This window comes from Crinia signifera, chromosome 2, assembly GCF_055691185.1.
Source record: "Crinia signifera chromosome 2, ASM5569118v1, whole genome shotgun sequence".
NCBI classification, from domain to species: domain Eukaryota; kingdom Metazoa; phylum Chordata; class Amphibia; order Anura; family Myobatrachidae; genus Crinia; species Crinia signifera.
Genome location: NC_139218.1, coordinates 315,689,578 through 315,711,191, shown reverse-complemented (window position 1 = coordinate 315,711,191; position 21,614 = coordinate 315,689,578). Strand labels below are relative to the sequence as shown.

Genomic DNA, 21,614 nt, shown 5'->3' with positions numbered 1-21,614 from the left:
TAACCTTCATTGCACGTAGTAGACGTCATCATTAAAGAAAATAGGTTCAGTAGTATGGAGCATGAAGTCACATGCCCTATACCACTAGGGGTACTGTGCTAGAAATGGTGTGGACCCACATCATCTCACCACTGCTTTCATGACAATGTTGCATCTAGGAAAACAAAATGCCTAAACAGTTTTGTAGTCGAACCTGCAACTACATAATACAATGTCTATGAACCAAGAGTGCTACTATACACACACGCGCGTTCCTTTTCGCTACATGCTGCAAACATGCTACTGGAGCAAACAGTCGCAACCTGTATGAGGATGGCTATATCTGTAGAAATAACTGTTGTGCTGATGTAAATGCAAGCTTATGACTGTGCCTTATGCTAATCAGCAATGACAGAAATAAGGCTATAAGAGTCAGGCACTGTAGGTGGCAGCAGGCCTTATAATGTTTCTGACTATAGCATAACATTTGAAGGCGGTTGTAAGCCAGCCGACACCCAACACGATGGCAGGATGTTATTCCAGAGATGATGATACTTAATACATACCACTTGGCACGGAGAGGTTAATGTTGTTGCAGTAGTCTGTGTAGCAGCATTCAGTGTTACGGATGTCCTCTGAACTGAGACAGTAAAATGGTTTTCCAACAGGAACAAGTTCAGTTTTAGTAATGCATGTCCGCGTATGATGTTTCACGCCATCTATGTTGGCAACAGAGACCATGCACGCACCATCTGTGTCACAGGTGTAGTTGGTTTTAATGCAGTTGGAGCACAGGCATCGAAGGGCTGGAGAAAGAAAGGCAAAAAAAAAAAAAAAAGGAGAGAGAAAGTATTAATATAAAACATAAAAGAAAGGATATCTGCACAGAGGTAACAGAGGATTGCGCCATTATACCAAAGTACAGCACTCTGATCAGTGTGGTCTTTTAACCTAGCTCGATCCAATTTCGGCTTAACAATTGCTAAATGTTTTATGCTGGGCGCACACTATGCCATTATGTCACAGCACATCTATGAATCACCTATGAAGGAGGTTATATAGTGAAGCCTGTGTCAGTTTTCTACCACAGGTGCCATGGCAAGGACTATGCAATTATAGGTGACATTTTAAGTATGGTTGAAGCACCTAGTCACCTACAATTAGGATAGCTGCAAGTGCAGTGCCATTAGGATGCTGGCAACAACATTCTTCATTGCCCATAAACCTCAGATATTGCACATGTACGTTTTAGTTTACAACAGCCCCACAAGAGTGCACATTAAAATGTATGAATTGTATGCACTGGTCTTGCGTGTACTGCACATCACTTCTAATTTAACTGAACCCATTTTCTGAATACTAGTTCAGGCCACAAAATATCTGCATTCATGTTGCACAATATTAGCAACGACAAAGTACAGCAACTGTGCCAAAAACATACAGTGTCCAAATCTGGATAAGTCATCACACTCATCACCTAGATGATTCCAAATAGATTTTAGCGATGTTTTACTGAAAAGGGCTAGAACCAATACAGAACATATCAGCAGCTTGGCATTAGTACCAGCCCATTGGGTTCATGAACTTCCGGTTTAGGGATTAGCTATTTAAATAACATGGCACTTTCTATGTAAAAGTGCAAACAAGTAATTCAATAAAATGCTAACAACATTTGAAATATCTTCAGAATTACAAAAAAGATTGCGCAACACTGGGTGAGTCATTTGATAGTTTTGACAGGAATGAGCTTGACCAACTTTTCCCATCAATGTGTCTAAACTTCTCTTAACAGAAAAGTCTTCGCTGAAGGAGAATTCTATGGCCTATGACTGCACCTCATGTTACAGGCAAAATATAAAGCCATTCAATTTAGATGTGGTAGTAACATCCAGGGGCAAACGCAGGATTTTCAGAAGGGGGTTTCCAGAGGGGCGGAGCAAAGCACGGAGATGGACACTTAGATGACCCAGTATATGCCGAGTCAGTTCAAGTATTATAGATAGACCAAATGTATGTATGTATATATATATATATATATATATATATATATATATATATATATATATATATATATATATATATATACACACACAGGGGCATCAACAGCAGTGTATACCCCTGGGCATAGCAAAGTATTGGGGCCCCTACCGATCCTCCAGCGGTAAGGGTGGGGGAAGCTTTGATGTCCCTCAGGTGGTAGGGGGTATTATATCAACCACTCAGCATGTAGGGTCTGGATCAATAGTTTCCACTAATTACCCCTTTACTGCACAGATGGTGGGAGATGAGGTGGGAGAAGGGGGCATTGGGCTGAATGAAGGGGCCCTGATACATAACTTCCAGGATGGTAGAGGATGTTTAATACGCAGAGGAGGGGTGTATAGTGGAGTGGGCTTATTATTCATAATTTTCTGGTGGGAGGACAGCTTGCTTGACTGCAGATATCTCCAGTTCCCGGAAATAATTTGTTAGATTTTAATGGAATTAAAAACTAGAGAATCCCACCTACCAAATGGTATTGGGGACTAGGGGATCAGAGTTCAGGAGGCAGAGCAATCTGCCAATGAGAATATACAACTACATACCAGGTGTGTGGAGCTGGAGCAGTAACCAGCTGCTGGAAGGCTGATATCTCTGGTTCTGGGAGAGATACTAGGATAGCAGGAACTACTAGTGTCCATCAAAGGAGGAGAGTCCCAGCTTTTGGAATGTACCCTCAGAAAACCTCTAAGTCAGACAGAACCTGAAATATCTGACTGGGAAAAGCAATTAACAGGCTTGGATGGGTCCACTGCTTTGAAGTCAGATATCTCCGGTTCCCAAGGGGCGATTTTTAAAATGGTTATACCTATGGAAAGAGGAGACCCTCAGCTTTCAGGCTATGGGGGGGGGGGGGGGTGTTTCTGGGTACTCAGAAACCCCCCCTGCGTGCACTACTGACATCGATCCAGTCTCCTCAATAAATTCAATAATAAAAGCCAGCTTTTCTGACAAGAGTGCTTCTTATCTTACTGCAGTTTTATCATGATTTCTCCCTAAATTAACATCTCAACTCCTTCCACTGCCAACTTTATATAAGTAAGGTACAAGACCTCTAGTGTGTGTAATGATCATTCTAAATTTCCCGCCAGGCAAAAGCAGGTAGACCAATGCTTCCACTCCTAGCCATTTTACTGCACCTCATATCAGTCATAATAGGGGTTATTTTGGTTCATTCCTTCTGGCAAATTCCTTCTTCGGTGGACAAAACCATGTGCACTGCAGGGGGGCAGATGTAAAATGTGAAGAGAGAATTATGGGCTCCACACACTGGGCGACTTGTAGGCATTTTCTGAGCGATTTTACAAAATCACTCAGAATATGCATGTAAATCGTTGTGTGTAGCCCACACAGCGATTTACATGCGCGCCCCCGCCGTTTCGAATCTTGGGCAGATTCAGAACGGATCCGACTGTAAATTCAGTGCAGTCGCTCAGATGCTGCTGCACATCTCCCGCATGTGTGGCGCAGGGATGTGCAGGGAGGGCCATCTGTCAGTGAAGACGCCGCTGATGCCACCTGGAAGTCCCGCTGACATCGCGCCGGTAGCCCCGCTGAAGGATGCCGCCTAGAAGTCCTGCTGATGCCGCCTGGAAATAACGCCTCTTGGACCCACCGCGCCTCCCCTCTGCAGTCGGATGGATGCAGTGAGAGGTCGCAATGCTGGAGGACTCTGGAGTTGGTAAGGATTTTTTTTACACTGTGCAGCTGGGGGGGGTGAGGAAATGCCTTTTTTGGGGAGGAAACACCATCACCAATGATTAAACATTTGGGGGGGGGGAGCACACTGTACCACCACTGATTAATGTTTAGTTATAAGGCCACCAGTGATTTTAATTACCAGCCTGGCGCCCACTGCCCTGGGGCGCCAGGGACAGCCTCAGGCTTCAGCCCAGGCCGGTGTTGCCCTGGAGGGGGGTGGCATTTATTGGGTTGGTCCCCTCTCCCCCAGGGACCCGGCCCAGGCTGACCAGCCACAGAGGTAATGCTTTGGCTGCGGGACCTTCAATAATAAGTGTCCCCTGGCTGTGGCATTACCCTGATGGCTGTTTGAGCCTGGTGCTGGTTTCCAAAATATGGGGGACCCCTACTCCTTTTGTCCCCTGTATTTTGGGAACCAGGACCGGTCCCAGAGCTTCTCAACAATTTTATTTATTGTCTTAATGCAAGGATTTTATAATGACCAATAGGATTTGAACTCTCTCGTGCTGAATCTCTCATTATGAATCTCTGTATGTGGCTCATTACCTGAGAGAGTAAAATCTCTCATGCTGAATCTCCCGTTATGAATCTCTGGCAAAAATCTCTGCGTATGTAGAGCCCTTTAGATTTGGGCGAGTTATTTTGTTTCTGTACAGGGAAAATACTGACTGCTTTATTTTTACACTGCAATATAGATCTCACTTTGAATTAAAACCCCACCCAAATCGAATTCTCTCTGCACATGTTACATCTGCCCCACCTACAGTGCACATGGTTTTGTCCATCTAAGAAGGAATTTGCCATGAGTGAACCAAAATAACCCCCAATGTACCAATATTAGTCGTAAGAGGTAAGACTGGCGGAAACATGGTCAAGCATTGTGGTATTACACGTGATCATATTTCTGCTTTTAGAGGGAAAACCAGCTGTTGAAATTAATCGCCATCTTGTTGAGCCGTACAGTGATAACATGTACTCCGGGGATAACACTGGCCCTGACCAGAGTTATCCTGCATGCAGGACCTTAAATCGCCCAGCGATAGGGATGCTCAGGGCCGCACATCGCTATGGCTCCTTCACACGGAGCGATGTAAAGGCATTTTCTAAGCGATCTAGTCAGGTCACTTATAACCCATGCACACCAGCCTTTTATCCCGGGTTAGGAACAACCCCAATGTAGTGCTGATGTGAAAGGGTCCAGGGCCAAAATTCCAGGAGCCATTTCAACCCTCAACCCTTAATCTCTAAATACTGTCTTGGCTTAATCGCTTCTTCAGTAATATAGAATTGCTGCCATCTAGCCTTCCATGTCCATTCAAGGCTTAAAACTTGGCTTGTTATTTTCTCAGCTTCTAAATATGTTCTTTTTCCAGACAAATCAATCACCACGTAACATTAATCTCTCTTTTCCTCAGCCCTGTTATTGAGGTTTCATGTTTGACTCAGCAATCCCATTCACACTAAGCTTCCTTCCATCTATAGTTAAAAACATCTCACACAGACATTTCTCACACATGATACAATCAAAATATTTTTAACATGGGCTAATCATATCCCAGATGGGCTATTGCATCACATTTCTCTATGGTCTACCATAGAAAAGACAACATGCCAAATTGTTAGGAATTCCTCACCTTGACTCATACACCATTCCTTACTCCTCTATGCAAGTCTCTATACCAGCTCTTTAACTAGACGGTGTATATACCAGTTTTACAGACAATTAACAGGTTGACGCTATATGGCCAACATGCATTAGGTCGATGCACATTCTTTGGTGGTTTTCACATATTTTTCTAAAATTTGCTAATCACATGGACAATATCTGTAAATATTATCCTCTGACAACCGCATGAGAATCGGAGCGATTGACACAAATTGTGTTAACTGAACAGAGACCACAACAGTCTATGTTGTAATTGATGGTAGAACGCGGAGTACACAAGATATGACCAAAAAAAAAAGTGTGCCAACGATAAATGTGTTGACTGACCCTATCTACAGTGTAGATCTATATCACACCTGGCAAAACCCAAAACTTTTTTACATCTCTACCCAAACATGAATGTGGTCTACAAACATGGTTGTATTTCTTCTGCTCCTCAAATCCCCATTCTCATCATGCTGCAGTTAATGTACAATGTGACAGAATATGATGGCAGTATTTGTGTGGCGATAATGCAAGTAGATTTTGAAAGAGTATTCAGGATGAATTACCTTTTAGATATTATAGAATAACCAGCGAAAGTCTTCTCTCCTGGGCAGTATTGATGATGTAATAGTTAACTTTACTGCCCCCACAGCACTGATGTCAAGGGTTGAATGTCTAAAATGGCCCTAACCGTGCTGAGTCTGTATATCCTCTACCAAGCTTGAATGGGTTTTTCCTTGGTACTCTGCTTTCCACCTCCCCTCCCTACATGATACAAAAGTAGTGCATTTGGGTGCAACATGCACAATTAGTAATGGGTGCCCAGTAACTCTCACCCATCAGTACAATCTAATATCACATCACTATAAATGGACAATCGGGTGAAAAAAAAATTGCCCTATAGATCATGAACAAGTCTGCAGAATGAAAAAAAAATCTACAGTAAAGTCCATTATAATTCAAGAAAAACGAAACAAATCAATTACTAAGGCACTGCACAGGCCTGTAGTGGATGAGCCTGGCACCAGAGCATAAACATACAGCATGTGGAACACGAGCACTAAATGCCGGTCCAGTAAGTGAATTGTGGGACCTTTACTATTCAAAGACTTAAGACAGGACTGAGAGAGAGAATGCATAAGAGGATAAGTACTTTATAGGATATTGTCAGAGTGCTTCATATCTAAGAATTTGGATTCGAAGATGGGTAGAAGTCAACATATTGATTTTGAAAATACTTAGATGAAAATTAAATATTTCCTCTATACATCTGTGGGAGTTTCTATTAAGTGCAGAGTTCTCCTGTGTAACCTGCTAATAATAGTCAGGGGGGAGGAATGAAACAGACACTGATCGGTCAGGATAAATGTTACCTAACCAACTTGTGTTTTTGTTTGTATTTCATACCACTTTCACACTGCTTAAACGTTTAAAAAAAAACCGTTTTTTTAAACGGAATTTAAAACGGGTCTGAGCCGTCACCTTGCTGTAGATTACAATTTTGAATACCGTTTAAATACCATTCACATCAGTCAACCCTTTTAATCCCCTGAATGCGTTTCAAGGCAGAATGCAGGGGACAGCCTATCACAGGTCTGCAATCTGTTGTTTTTACTAAATACCGTTTCAGAGCCAATCTCACTGCATTAAAAACTGAAACGTGTAGGACTCTGCTTTTTCAACATTTGAAAATACCGGTTATCTTTAACCGGTAAATCAACTCTGGCACTTTCACACTGCAGCCTTAAATGTGTTGAAATGGAAAAAAACGGCAATATACCGTACTGTTCAACAAGTGCGGTGTGAAAGGGGTATTACTGGCTCAGTCCTAATGGGTCTGAGGATGCATGTCAAATCACAACAGTAGAATGCAAACAGGGACTCTATGCACAATCCAATTTACTTGAAGACACCTTTATTGCATGTATGTGCTAAACAAAGTGAAGCTTTGTCCATATAACGAGAAGCTCTCTAACTTTACAGAGAAAAAAGTTATTACAACAATGACAAAAAAAGAGTCGAATTATACTCACCGATAATTCCTTTTTCTTCCTAGAGATCCCATGGCAGCCATACATTGGGATATTCCCTTCCCCCATCAGAGCAGACAGGATTGATTTCTCTTGGGACCGCCCACCTTGGGTATAATAGACCCCTCCTTCCCCTCTGCTGTATCTTTTGAGTGTCTCCGTACCAAGGTCCCTAGAGAAAACACATCATAATACAAGGGAGGGTAATCAGTGGCTGCCATGGGATCTCTAGGAAGAAAAAGGAATTATCGGTGAGTATAATTCGACTCTTTCTTCTACGATCCCCATGGCAGCCATACATTGGGACATACCCAAGACAAATAAACGGGAGGGTAGTGTTAAGCATGAATATTTTTATTATACAGAGGTATCCGCAGATACTGCCTCTTGGAGAACATGCTTCCCAAAGTGGGCAAGAGAAACATCAAGTGCATAATGTTTTACAAAGGTGTGTACTGACGACCAGGTAGCAGCTTTGCAGATCTCGGTCACTGAAGCTCTGGCCCTGTTCGCCCATGACGCCGAGACTGCCCTTGTGGAATGTGCCTGTACTATGGGAGGTACTTTCTTGCCCTCCAGTCTGTAGGCTGCCACAGTCGTCTCTCTTATCCATCTGGATATGGTTTGTTTTCCTGGTTCTTTTCCTTTACGGACACCACTCGGGATGACAAATAGGTGTTTGGTCGATCTAAGGACTTTAGTTCTTTCCAGGTATATTGAGATGACCCGGACTAGGTCCAACGTATGCCAACTTCGTTGTTCCTCATTTTCCGGTTCTGGGTAGAAACTAGGTAACACAATCTCCTGATTGAGGTGAAATGAGGATATCACCTTAGGTACGAATTCAGGATGTGTCCTCAGTACCACTCTATCTGGGAAGATAACCAGATAAGGCTCCTCTATCCACAGAGCTTGGAGCTCACTTACTCTTCTGGCCGAGGTGACTGCGACCAGGAACACCGTCTTCCAGGTTAGATACTTTAGAGGACACTCTGTTAAAGGTTCAAAGGGGTGTTTAGCTAATACCGCTAACATAAGGTTTAAGTCCCATGGTGCCACTATAGCCTTGACTGGCGGTCTGATCCTCCTCATGGCTCTATTAAACCTCTTTATCAGCCTTTCTTCAGCCAAAGGCCTATCTAATAGTACTGCTAGGGCAGAAATCTGAGCTTTTATCGTTGCTGGGGCAAGACCCAACTGAAAGCCGTCATATAGAAACTGCAGGACTTTATCTGTTGATATCGATGAAAAGTCACCACCGAACTGACCCCATTCGATGAACTTGATCCAAGTTCTATAATAGGATAAGGAAGAAATGTTCTTTCTGGCCTTCAGCATCATTTCCACGACTTGGGATGACAAGTTGTGCCTTCTTAATATGCCCCGCTCAATCTCCATGCCTTTAGCGACAACCCTGCTGGCTCTGGATGATAGACCGGACCCTGATGCAGTAGGTCCTGTCTGTTGGGCAGTGGCCACGGTTCCTGAACCGCCATCTTTAGGACGCTGACGAACCAGGGCCTCCTCGGCCAGTAGGGCAGTATTGCCACTACCTCGACCCGATCTTCTCTCAGTTTCTTTAAGACTCTCCCGATTCATCGGAAAGGGGGGAAATATGTAGCCCAGTTTGAAGTTCCATTTCACTGAAAGGGAATCTATGGCTAGAGCTTGCGGATGAAATGATTTTGAGAAAAAGTTGTTCACCTTTCTGTTCCGAAAGCTGGCCATCATGTCTACTTCTGGGGTACCGAATATTTTCTCTATCTGGGAAAAAACTTCTGCATTCAGCTCCCACTCTCCTGTCGATATCACTTCTCGACTCAGGAAGTCTGCTAGTACATTCCTCTTGCCTGGGATATATACTGCTGATAAGGACTCTAGATTGTCCTCCGCCCAGCTCAGTATTTTTTCTGACATCTGCATGAGTTTGATGCTTCTTGTGCCCCCCTGGTGATTTATGTGGGACACTACTGTCACATTGTCTGACATTACTCTCAGATGTGAATGGCGAATGTCTTCCTTTAGGAGTTGTATGGACTCCCAGACCGCTTGTAATTCTCTCATGTTTGAAGAGTTCCTTGCTTCTTTCCTTGTCCAGGAGCCTTGTATAGATTTTCCCTCTATATGAGCTCCCCAACCGGTGAGACTGGCATCCGTAGTTAGTATTCGGAATGTCGGATTTTTTAGACTGGTACTCCTTTCTTCTAAACCCTGTTGCCACCACTTTAGGTCTTGTCTTACCACCTGACTTAGCCTGAACCGGTGATGCTCGGCATAGCCGGTCTTCTGTAATGGGATGATGGACCACTGAAGTCGTCGCATTCTCCACTGCGCCCACGGGATGATCCTGATACAGGATGCCATCATACCCAGCAACTGGATAGCCATACTCAGCGGGCAGCCGTCTATCCGTAACACTAGACTTGTTAGCTCTTGAATCTTCAGACATCTCTCGGCCGACAGGGATATCTGAAACTGAACTGTGTCTATCATAGCCCCTAAAAACTGTATCCTTTGAGTCGGAGCCGTCTGGCTCTTTTCTGTGTTTATCACCCAACCTAGAAGTTGTAGCAGGTCTATCGTCTTCCTTACATTGTCCTCTGTTTCTCTCACAGAGTCTCCTGCAATGAGTAGGTCGTCTAGGTAGGGCCATACCTGAATCCCTCGGAGCCTCAGAGCCGCAATCACTGTAACTAGCACCTTGGAAAAGACTCTCGGAGAAGTTTTCAGCCCAAATGGAAGACAGGTAAATTGAAAATGACGATTGGCCACCGAGAACCTGAGAAATTTTCTGTGTCCCTGATTTATTGGGATATGATAATACGCATCCTTTAAATCTATTGATGCAAGGTAGTCTCCCCTTCTGATTCCCATAACTATGGAACTCAGGGTCTCCATTTTGAATTTTATTTGTTTTATGTAGACATTCAGATCTCTGAGATCCAGGATAGTTCTGAACGTTCCATTCGGTTTCTTCACCAGAAATAGATTCGAATAAAAGCCCTTTCCCTGTTCTTCTTCTGGAACCTCCTCTATGGCCTCCGTCTGTAGGAGTTGTTCTAATTTCAGAAGTAGGGCTTTCTTTTCTTCGGGTACGCGTGGTATCCTTGATCTTACAAATCTGTGATGGAGAGGTGCTGTTTCGAACTCGATATAGTAGCCGTGATGAATTATATTCAGCACCCAAGTGTCCCTTATTATCTTTTCCCAGTTCGTCACAAACCTCAGTAGTCTGGCGCCAATACTGTTCTCTCGGAGATAGTCATAGTTTTCCTTTCTGGTTCCAATCCTTTTCGGGTTGGTATCTGCCACGAAAGTTTTGACGAAATGACTGTCTAGAGGTACTGGTACTCCCCCTCTTGTAATACGTCTTCCCCGGACGATATGTCTTTGCCTCTCTATATGCCTGTCTTGTGGAGGCGGGAAAATTAAACCGATTCTTCTTCTCTTGGGGTAAGCGAACAGATTTTCCCCCTGAAATTCTCTGTATCATGGTATCAAGTTTGGACCCAAACAAGAATTTTCCTTCAAAGGGTAAGTTTGCCAGTTTATTTTTGGAATTAGCGTCAGCATTCCAGGGTTTTAGCCAAAGAGCCCTACGGCCTGTTACGCCTGCCGCCATAGTCTTTGCTGCAAAAGAGACCCCATCAAGAGAAGCTTCACATAGGAAGTCAACAGCCTTCTGTATAATGTCCAGATTTTTAATAAGATACTGTTTAGATATCTTCTCCTCTATGTCTGTCCTTAGATTAGAGGACCACAATCTAATCGCCCTGGCTACTGAGGCCACCGCTACATTCGTCTTCAGGGAACCTGCTGATGCTGAATGGACCTTGCGAAATGATGTTTCCATTCTTCTATCCATGGCATCCTTAAATGCCGCCGCGTTCTCTACCGGAATGGTGGATTTTGAAATAATTTCAGCCACCGCCGCGTCTACTTTAGGTGTAGTGCACCAGCCGAGAAATTCTTCATCTTTGAACGGGTACATTCTTTCCACCCTGTTCCCTAGGGTGACTCTCTTGTCAATGCTGACCCATTCCTTAAGTATCATCTCTCTTATGACTTTATTTACAGGAAAGGTTCTCCCTCTTTTGTCCCTGTCTTCGTACAGTGGATCTTTAGTGTCAGAGGTAGATGCCAGCTCTTTAAAGTTCATAGCCTTGTATATGTGTTTTAACAGGTTTTCTACCAGATCCAAATTAAATGTTCTGACTTCTTCTAGCTCGCCTTCCTCTGACGAACCCTTATCCTCGCATTCTAAATCCTCTGAAGAATCCTCTTCAGGTGTGAATTCAGCCTGCACTCTAGACCTCTTTACTGACTGGCTCTGGGTAAACTCATTTTTAGAGACAAAGTTCTCCTTCAACCATGCCATTAGTTCCTTAATGACCTCAGTGTGTTCTGATTTCTTTAACACTTTAGTTTGTGCCATCTCACATAGATCACATATAGCCTTTTTCTGTGCTGAAGCGAAGGACTGGTCACATGTCATGCATATGGATTCAGTGAACTTTTTCTTAGCTGTTCTCTTCTTATGCACAGGAGAGACAGGCACACTAAAAGAGAGAAGCTACACTCAATATCTATCTCAGAAATAAACAACTGATGCCCAAAACCAAAGGGCTTACCTCACTGGGGCATCATCAGGCTTCTGGGGAGAAGGCGCATCCATGGTTGAAAACACAGCACACAGTGTAGTACTCCACGCTGTAACCACTTTAGACGCCGCTGAACTCGCCATTACTGCGGCTATTTAACCCCTGAATTGCCGCCAGAATTAGCGTGAGTATCAGGATAGCCGAGCGGAACCAATTCCCCCGTCCCGTGTAACCAGGGGACTGAATTGCGAGACGCACTACCGGCGTCTATGGGCGGAAGTGACGCGAACTCGGCACTTCCGCCCCCTCTGCCTTTAGATGCTGTCGCGTGCAGCCGCGGCTTCCAGCGGGGCTGACGCTGCGGGGAGACCACACGTGGATGTCCGGAAGCCTGGCTGGAGCCCGTCCTCTAGAATCCTCCCAGCCAGCGGCAGGGTATGTGTGCGCAAGGAGACAAGTTAGACTGGCCTCCTGCGCCTTCTTCTCCCCGGGGAGCCACCCCTTCAGCTCCATGCTGCCGAGGTAACCCTGTTTAAACAAAAAATAATTGCCTACTCTGTCTACTCTAACACAGAGACAGGAAAAAAGATACAGCAGAGGGGAAGGAGGGGTCTATTATACCCAAGGTGGGCGGTCCCAAGAGAAATCAATCCTGTCTGCTCTGATGGGGGAAGGGAATATCCCAATGTATGGCTGCCATGGGGATCGTAGAAGAAAAATGTGGCTAGAAAAGCAATGGATTATAAAAATAGGTACTATTGTACAACCATAAACAGCCACGTATCAAGAGGGAGATTATTTAACCATCATGGACAAAGCAAAAGAACTGTACTGTAGAAAAATATGTATTCAGAATTTAAAGTGAGGATGTTTTTAAAACAAGCTACTAAAACACTGCATTATGTTTTACACATCTAACTGTAGCTGTGCAATTAGCAAACAATAGCTTCCATACTCATTCATTCACAGCACAAGGGACTCAATCGCTCAGCCAATTACAAGGGGCAGAGAGCTTTCACACACATTACTAATAAAGCATTCTGAAGAGGAAAACACTGTACGTCTGCCATAAAGCAAAAGCTGTAGCTGAACTATTTTTCTTCTGTGGCTAAAAAAAAAAAAAAAAAGGAATGCTTAAGCGTTAACGAAGCAGCATGAGAAAAAAAATAAAAAATAAAAGGAGGAGGCAGCAAAGGGGGTCTTGAAGAAGGTCCAGGAAGGGACCGAAACGTTGACCTATACCCACTGTCACACAATGGTGTTATTGTCGATATGTGATTAAAAATTGCTTCTGCAAGCAAAATCCGGTGAGTGCCCCATCGTTTTCTTTATTTGAATATTTGAAGATACCTGGATTCCTGGGACTCTTTTTGGGTTGGCACCCTGGTTGTTGGTCCATATTCGGAGAGTGCTGTCCATACGGACTGGAATATATATATATATATATATATATATATATTAGTCCGTGAGTCTCCTAAACACTGCCATTGTAGTTTAGTTTCGTTACATTTATACTCCGGTATTGGGGTGGTGGGGTCAGTTGTACCCTACTTTTGTAACTAAAGGCAAAAAGTCCCATATGGTCACCATCCTGATACACCAAGCTCACATTACCCTTGTTTTTAGAGGAGAGAGTCCACTTTTAAACCAGGTTACCCCCTAGAAGTTATTGTGTGGTGATCACCAAACCAGAGCACTTCACAATGCAGAAGATGTCCAGATATGAGGTAAAATGTTTATTTTTATTAAGTCACACATAATTTTGCCATAGATGGGAGTCAAACATTAAACTAATGTCCCATTTTCGTCAGCAACCAGCGCTGGTCGCTGAGAAAATGAGACACTCTGCAGAAGCATGCGACCACTGCAGGGGCTGGGCGTGGGAGTGCACTCCCACTGACCGCCACCCTGTATGCATGGGGAAATGGCAGATCAGCGACCATATCCCCAGCGATTTCAACTGAAACCGCCCGTGGGTACGGTGCTTAAGTCACACATCCCACGAACTAACATGGGGGAACCCTTCTTTAAAAGAAGGGAGACTTACTTCAGATGGGGTGTCGGACGGCTCCCCGACAGTCGGGATTCAGACAGTCATTACTCAGACGTTGGAATCCCGACTGCTCCCTCGTGGGGGTCCACGACCCCCATAGAGGGAGAATATAATAGGTGGCAAGTGCAGCTTGCCACCGTGCCCGCAGCGTGGCGAGCCCGCAAGGGGCTTCATTGCGCTCACCCTGCTGTGCAGTCAGGATTCCGACGTCTGAGTAATGACTGTCGGAATCCCGACTGTCGGGCAAATATACCACACCTTTCAGATGTTATGCCGCCTAATAGATATGTTTATTGGAGCAATTAACAAAAAAAAGCCACATTTGTGCCCATTTTAGCTGGATTTTTTTGCCTAGACGTAAAAGTGCTGAGATGGTATTTTGTGATTTAAAGTCTTCTAAACGCCAATAAAGTTTGGAGACCATCCTGAATGACGTACCGAAAATAAAACTCTGGAAAACACACATTAAACTAGTGGTTCCCAAACTTTTTTGAATCACGGCACCAGGGAGGAGTATCTTTCTTTTTATTTTTTTTACACGGTGCACCTAGGATAAAAAAAGTTTTGTGTTGAGAAATTTAGAAAACAACATTAAATTATATAAATTGTATTTATATGTCATCCATAGGTTTAATTATGAGGTGAGGGACAGGATTCACATAGTTTATGATTTACAGCCACGAGCACTGGTTTTGACTATTTCAATGACTATAAATAATTTGCATTGCTCCTGAACCACTAACTCGAGGCACCCCAGCAAGGGTCCCGAGGCACCCCAGGGTGCCTAGGCACACAGTTTGGGAACCACTGCATTAAACTGTTTTTTTTTTGAGTATACGGTTTAATTCTTATAGCAATGTAAACTACAAACATGGAAAAGGCCACGGGGGTTATTAAATGTGTTCCAAGATTAAGGAAATGCCTCATAACTGACTGCAATGAAATTTAGCAGCCAACTTGACAAAATTATGTCAGCTCATTATCCCAGAACCTATTAAATAATCCTCTAGAGCATAGGTTCTCAAACTCTGTGCTCAGAACCCCACACGGTTCATGTTTTCCATATCACCTGTGAATTTTTAAAACGTGACAGTTGGTGATACACAGTGCTCATGTCCTCCTGGAAAATGTGACCTGTGTGGGGTTCTGAGGATTGAGTTTGAGAAACACTGCTCTATAGGGTACATTTAATAACCAAAAGCTGTTTGCACCTCTGACTAAAGTGTGCACATAAAACCTGATTCATGTTTAGAAGTAAAGCCCCAAAAAATAAATTATACAACTGGGTAAAACCATGTTGCGCTACAGGAGCAGATGTTAAATGTGCAGAGATTTACATTTGGATGGGTTATATTTTTTTCTGTGCAGGGTCAATACTAACTGCTTTTGCATGTAGCACACAAAATGTTAGCTTTATTTTTACACTGCAGTATAGATTTCAATATGAACGCACAACACCTAAATCTCTCTCTACACATGGTACATCTATGCCACCTGTATGGCTTGCTTTTTTGTTTTAATTACAAAACATAAATCAGACCCATAGGGCCTATTTCATGTTTGGAAACAAATGCATACTCAGCTGCGCTTTTCTAGGTTACAGGTTAATCATGACAAATGAAGCTGCCGCCCAGAAAAGATAGATAGATGCCCGGAGTCCCATCGCACAGTCCTCCGCAGTTGCATATTCATACTCAGCACCGTCAAAACAATGAGAACAAAGACTCCTGGGGTTGGTCATTGAATTACCAGGCTGACCGTGGCTGTGGTGATACTGGCACCAAGCTTCTCCGCCTACATGACTGAAGCGGATATATGCCTCGAAACCTAACATGGCACGCTTGCTTTTTTGTGCCACTCACATGTTAACTCAGTGGCAGGTATTCAATGCTCTGGGCGAGTGGTGACAGCGAGCAGGGCTTCCTGCTCGCTGTCACCACTCACCTTGACAGCATTCATCGCAGCCCCCTCATCCGCCAATTTCCCCTCGCTCCGTTTTTTGAGCGAGGGGGAATTGGCGGATGCGGCTCCAGAAGCAGCGAGACCCGCGGCTAAAAACTGCGAGTTTTCTGCAGCAGCCGAGGGTCTCGCTGTTTTGGGGAATTCTCGCCGTCCTGTGATGGCGAGGATTTCCCCAGAGCGTTGCATAGTGCGAGTGGCCGGCGCGGGGGTTAAACAGCGAGGATCGCTGGTTTTCAGCAATCCTCGCTGTTTAACCCCCTCGCCGGCCGCTCGCACCGGCATTAAATACCTGCCAATGAGTGTGCAAAAGATACCTTAGCACTTGTGCAGTGCAATCGCAACACATGTGCAGTCTGCTGATAATCGCTCCCTTCTAAAAACATCGGCATTGCATAAAAACATGAATAAGGCCCATAGCCTTCACTTTACCCTTTGAGTGTCAATGTTGCCGTTTGAGATCCTCAAAATATCCGCTAAAAAATGCGAGTGCCAATAGGATCGCATTTTGAGATCTGGGTAAATTCGAACCAGACACGCCGAGAACAGGGCAGGCAGCTGACATCCGGTGAGGTCAGCCACCCGTGCCCAGAAGGCAAGTGTCCGTCCCCACCCAGAAAGTACTGCGAACACCCTCTGGCCGCCTACAACACCCCCCCCCCCCCACCTCAGGTTCGGTCCGCGCGCCTTGGAGACTATGCAGGTATCCGAAGGAGCCCGCAAAGACCAGCACATGCGGATATTGGCTTTTGCGCATCAAACTCCTCGTCCTAGGGAGTTCGCTAATCAGAATATAACAATACATTTCCCATAATATCGCATAGTGTTTTGGAGCAGTCCCAAGAAAATACATACAACATTACAATTATTAGACTTAATGTATAACGTTTAGTCTGGTGTCTGTGCCAGTATTTCGGTCCATTCACACAGCTCAGGACAATATTGTACAGTCAGCTGGGTAAACACAAGAAAAGATCTCTTTAGTATCAGTATATCATTTCCTCGCTCTGTAGATGCATTGTAAATTGTGCATCTTTCAACATGTACAGCTCCCATGCTGCTCCTGTGTCTACATGATACACCTGATCTAGACTACTTTGAAAATGTAGATATTTTCACCTTCAGCATATCCCTGTTCTTAGCACACATATCGACTCGTTCTCCTGCTTCAAAAGATATTCAATGTGGCAGCTGCTCTGAATGTGTTGAGTGAGTTGGCACCGTGGGCAAAGCTATCTAAAGACAGGGCATTAATGAACCTGCTGCTGTCAGATGACCAGCAAGCAAAGGCTAAAGCTAAAGGAGCATTTGTAACGGCTAACAGCAGCCAACATGATTTACGCTGCTTCTAAACATACAATAGAAAATAAAGTTTGTTCAGTTTACAGAATAGTCTTTTCAACCTTTTGGCTGGCAGAGAACATATTTTCCTATGTACATATTGTCTGTGCATTCCTTTTTTTAACCTCACTGCATAGCTTTGCTCTTCAGATTGCACAATGCCTCTCAGCTCATGAAAACCTCCTGTATTCTCTCCCCGACTGGGAATCACAGTAATAATAGAAATATACACATTACTGTGTGTCTCTGATAGCGAGAGGATTATTGAAATAAAAATAAAAAATCTATAAAGTTGATTTAAACAAGTAGAATTGAGGCTACTTGCCATGTGTTGAGGCAGTCTGTTTCTACTCATCATTAAGAGGATGCAATGGAGGAGTAAGGAGCATTCTTAAGACTCCCCCCAAAAAAATATATTCAAGCCTATTTGCATGCAAATGTACTATGCATACATTTGGGCCCTGATTCTGGTCGACTCCGTAAGCTGCAAAGACACATCCCCTGGCATGTGGCCGACCATCGAATGATTTCTTCAGGCCACGCAAATAAGTCAGTGGAGCGAAGACAGGACGGCCCTTCTCGCCCCGCCCACAAACCCATGGGAACGCCCAGCGTTTTCATGAGGACGCCCATGAAACGCTGGGCGTTACCATGGTCGCTACTCAGGCCCACTGCCCCGCATCTGCTCTGCTCCGTGCGAATGGGCCGACGACCGAGACCGTTTGCCAAGAGAGCCTGCACATGCACATAAATCATAATCCGCATGCAAAAAACCATCACTCCCCAGTGCGAATGAAGCAGAATGACCTCCTTGTTGTATTCCTATAGCAAACACTGCATGTGAAAACTCCAGGAAAGAGAGTGTAAATTCAGCTCCAGAAAGATACTGGCTTGATTATTCTGAAAGCTTGCGTTCCGTTCCTATTCAGTAAATAGTGTGTGTAGATCGAGATTGGTTAACCCTCATTATGGAGTTTATTTACCAAGATGGGAGTTCTACTGAAAATGGGATATTGCAATGGGCAACCAATCAGATGCTATCTATTATCTTCTAGAAGGAGCTAAATAAATAAGAATCTAATTCATTGCCAATAACATCACATCTTCATTCATACTCCCATCTTAAGGCCCCCATACATTAGTCCGACTTGTCCTAGGGACAAGTCGGACCTGATTTCCCCTGCAGCTCCCCGGGAGAGGGAAGCACGATTAGGCACTTGATGTGCCAAGGTTTGCATATAATAAATCGCATAGATTTATCATATGCAGTCCCCGGGGAGCTGCAGGAGGAGCGAGCCATGCAAGGGACGGCAGCGGGATGCCGGCTAATTGAGAGCCGAGCAGGGAGAGGCTACATAGGGACCCGGGCAGGAGGAAGCTGTGTTGCGGTGGGGTGACAGCGGGAGGCGAGCAGGGAGAACTTGATACAGCGGCGGGAGCAACAGATAACTTGGGAAAAAAAATGCCCATAGAGATGACTAGCAAGCCATTGATTGGCTGAGAGCTCTCTCAGCCAATCGCTGATTGGCTGAGAGAGCTCTCAGCCAATCAATGGCTTGCTAGTCATCTCTATGGCCGTTTTTTGTTTTTAAGTTATCTGTTCCTCCCGGCTCCTGCAGCGCTGCCCGGCAGCCAGCATCATGTCATCAAGTTCTCCCTGCTCGCCTCCTGCTGTCACCCCACCGCAACACAGCTTCCTCCAGCCCGGCGCCATATGCAGCCTCCCCCTGCTTGGCTCTCTATAGCCGGCATCCCCCCGCCCGCTGCTGTCCCCCTGCATGGCTCCCTGGCTGGGCTGTACTTAAGATTTGTCAAATCTTATGTGCAGCCCGTCCGACCTCCCGACCCCGATCCGATGCGCACGGGACCGCGGATCGGAGGGGATGTCTACAAGTGCGATTTGGGCCGATTTCACTGCCCGATTCATCCGAATCGGGTGAAATCGTTCCCATATCGCATAGTGTATGGGGGCCTTTAGTAAATATACCCTTAGGTGTGTAGAGGGGCATACAAACAGGGCGATTTCAGCCCCATTTCTAAGCGATCTGACTAGATTGGGGGGACATGCTCAACATGTACAAGTATATCAAGGGCCAATATAAGGAACTGCCACGCACCCTCTTTTCTACTAGAAAGGAATCTAGGACGCGAGGGCATGAGTATAGATTAAAAGAAAAAAGATTTCATTCAGCTAGTAGAAAGAATTTCTTTACGATCAGAACAGTCAAACTCTGGAACTCTCTTCCCAGAGAGGTGGTAACGGCTGGCTCACTAAATGCGTTCAAGGCAAAGTTGGACAAACATTTACTGGATAAAAAAATCCATGGGTACAAATAAGAAATATAATCTGTCTGTAAAATATCAGAACCTACCAAATCAGCAATGGATATCTATAACAGGTTGAACTAGATGGACGCAAGTCTTTTTTCAGCCTTACCTACTATGTAACTATGTAAAGGGAGTTCTGATTGCTCTGATTGTATACTCTGCAGCGATGTGCAGTCCCACTGCTTGCTCTCACCCGTAGGGAAAGCCGGTGCTTGCACTAGCTTTCCTGCTAGATCAAAATATAGGCAAAGCACCGCCTGGCAAACAGCATCACAGGGGTTATGCAGTCATTGGATCAACAGGGAAAAGGCCGACATGAGTTTTTTACAAAATTTTGAGCCGACAAGCAGTATTTCATACCCTACCATCCACTACGGAGGGGGGAGAATATAATAGTGTGCCGAGTGCAGTTAGGCACCATGCCCAAAGCATGGAGAGTGTAGCGAGGGGACACAGTACACAGACAGTGTTCATACCGACCTATGTATAGACACCAAAAACACATGAAAACCCCATGTAGACCTTCTGATCCAGTCAACCATTAGTGGTCGACCATATGACTGTAGGTCTAGACATTGTAGATCTAATATACCATAGCCATGGCAGGGGGCATGCCGGCTGTCCCACGATGTGCGCTGAGCAATCCGTGCTTAAGCACATAGCTCAGCAAGAGAGCCGAGTCACCCCATGTGTACAGGGCTTAGCGCTTTGTTTAAAAGGTTATCTGGATGGCTCAAAGACCAGGTCTATTTAGACAGTCAATAGGTCGACATTGACAAAAATGTCACCATGAGTAGTCCATGATTTTTTTGGGGGACACTTTCATGCTTTACAATCCACATGGATTCCGATTGGGAATGGTAAAGTGTGCCTTGTACAGTGGGAGCAGAGAGGCGCACCTGGCCTGGAGACATAGACAGTCAATAAGTCTACCCCAAAAGGTCACCATGCAATAGGTCATCAGGTGGAAAAGGTCGACACACAACCAGTTTGACATTTTTTCATGATTTTCTTTATTAAACCGGCTTGTTCTTACTTCACCATCCATGTCGGCATAGAGTACAAATAGTATAACCTGATATTTTGATTATATGTACTTAAGATTTTGACTATGGACTATTTTGACTGTACTAGAACACTAGACTGTATACAATATAGTTAAAATTGGCTTGCCTGCACAGTCTATTTTTTTCTTGCGATTCCACACGTGCACGCACCTGCATTGCCAGCTGTATACACACTGTGCAATTTGTGCTAATTTTCTTCTGATTTTGACTATATAGTCAAAAACGGAAGCTCAAATCGCACCGTGTGTATGAACTTTTAGACTCATTTTATTAAAATGGACCAAGTACCAGAGCCAGATTAAGGTCTAAATGGGCCTGGAGCTGAAAATGATCACGGGCCTATTATGCGCAATAATAAGGGTTGTGGCCAGCACCTAATAATGTGGGGGGCGTGACCAGTGTTCTGGTTTGGTGGTCTGCTCATGGGTGTGTCTCTATTTGTGTAAATACTTTCAACTCATTATATATGCCTGGAAAAGGCAGGGGCTGGCATAGGAAAAATGCAGGGAGATATATTGACGGGTACCCTCCAAAAGGTGCACCCGCAGGAGGCCGATGTCCTAAGATACTTGCGGGGTGAGGCGGCACTCCAGTCATAAAAAAAAAAAATACTGAAAGACAAAACTTGGTAGACAACATTTCAGCACCTTTTATGTGGTCACCTAAGTTTACCACACCATATAACCCTTATACAAATCATGCAACACAATAGTAACCCCCTTATACTGTACTTGCCTCTTACACACACACACACACACACATATTATGCCACATGGAATGAGGCAAAATTCACACCGATTGAGCCAAAATTCACATTATGCCACACACATTAAGGCAAAATTCACATTTTGCCACATGGATTGA

At 44.5% G+C, this 21,614-nt stretch overlaps 1 protein-coding gene across 1 annotated transcript in view; it reads right to left on the bottom strand.

The window, feature by feature from the left end:
- The window catches only part of ACVR1B (activin A receptor type 1B), a 50,136-nt gene that overhangs the window by 17,881 nt on the left and 10,641 nt on the right, over positions 1-21,614 (bottom strand). The window contains exon 2 of the mRNA XM_083169017.1: positions 546-785. Within this exon, the coding sequence (XP_083025143.1) occupies positions 546-785 (240 nt within the window). The remainder of the gene's footprint in view (positions 1-545; positions 786-21,614) is intronic.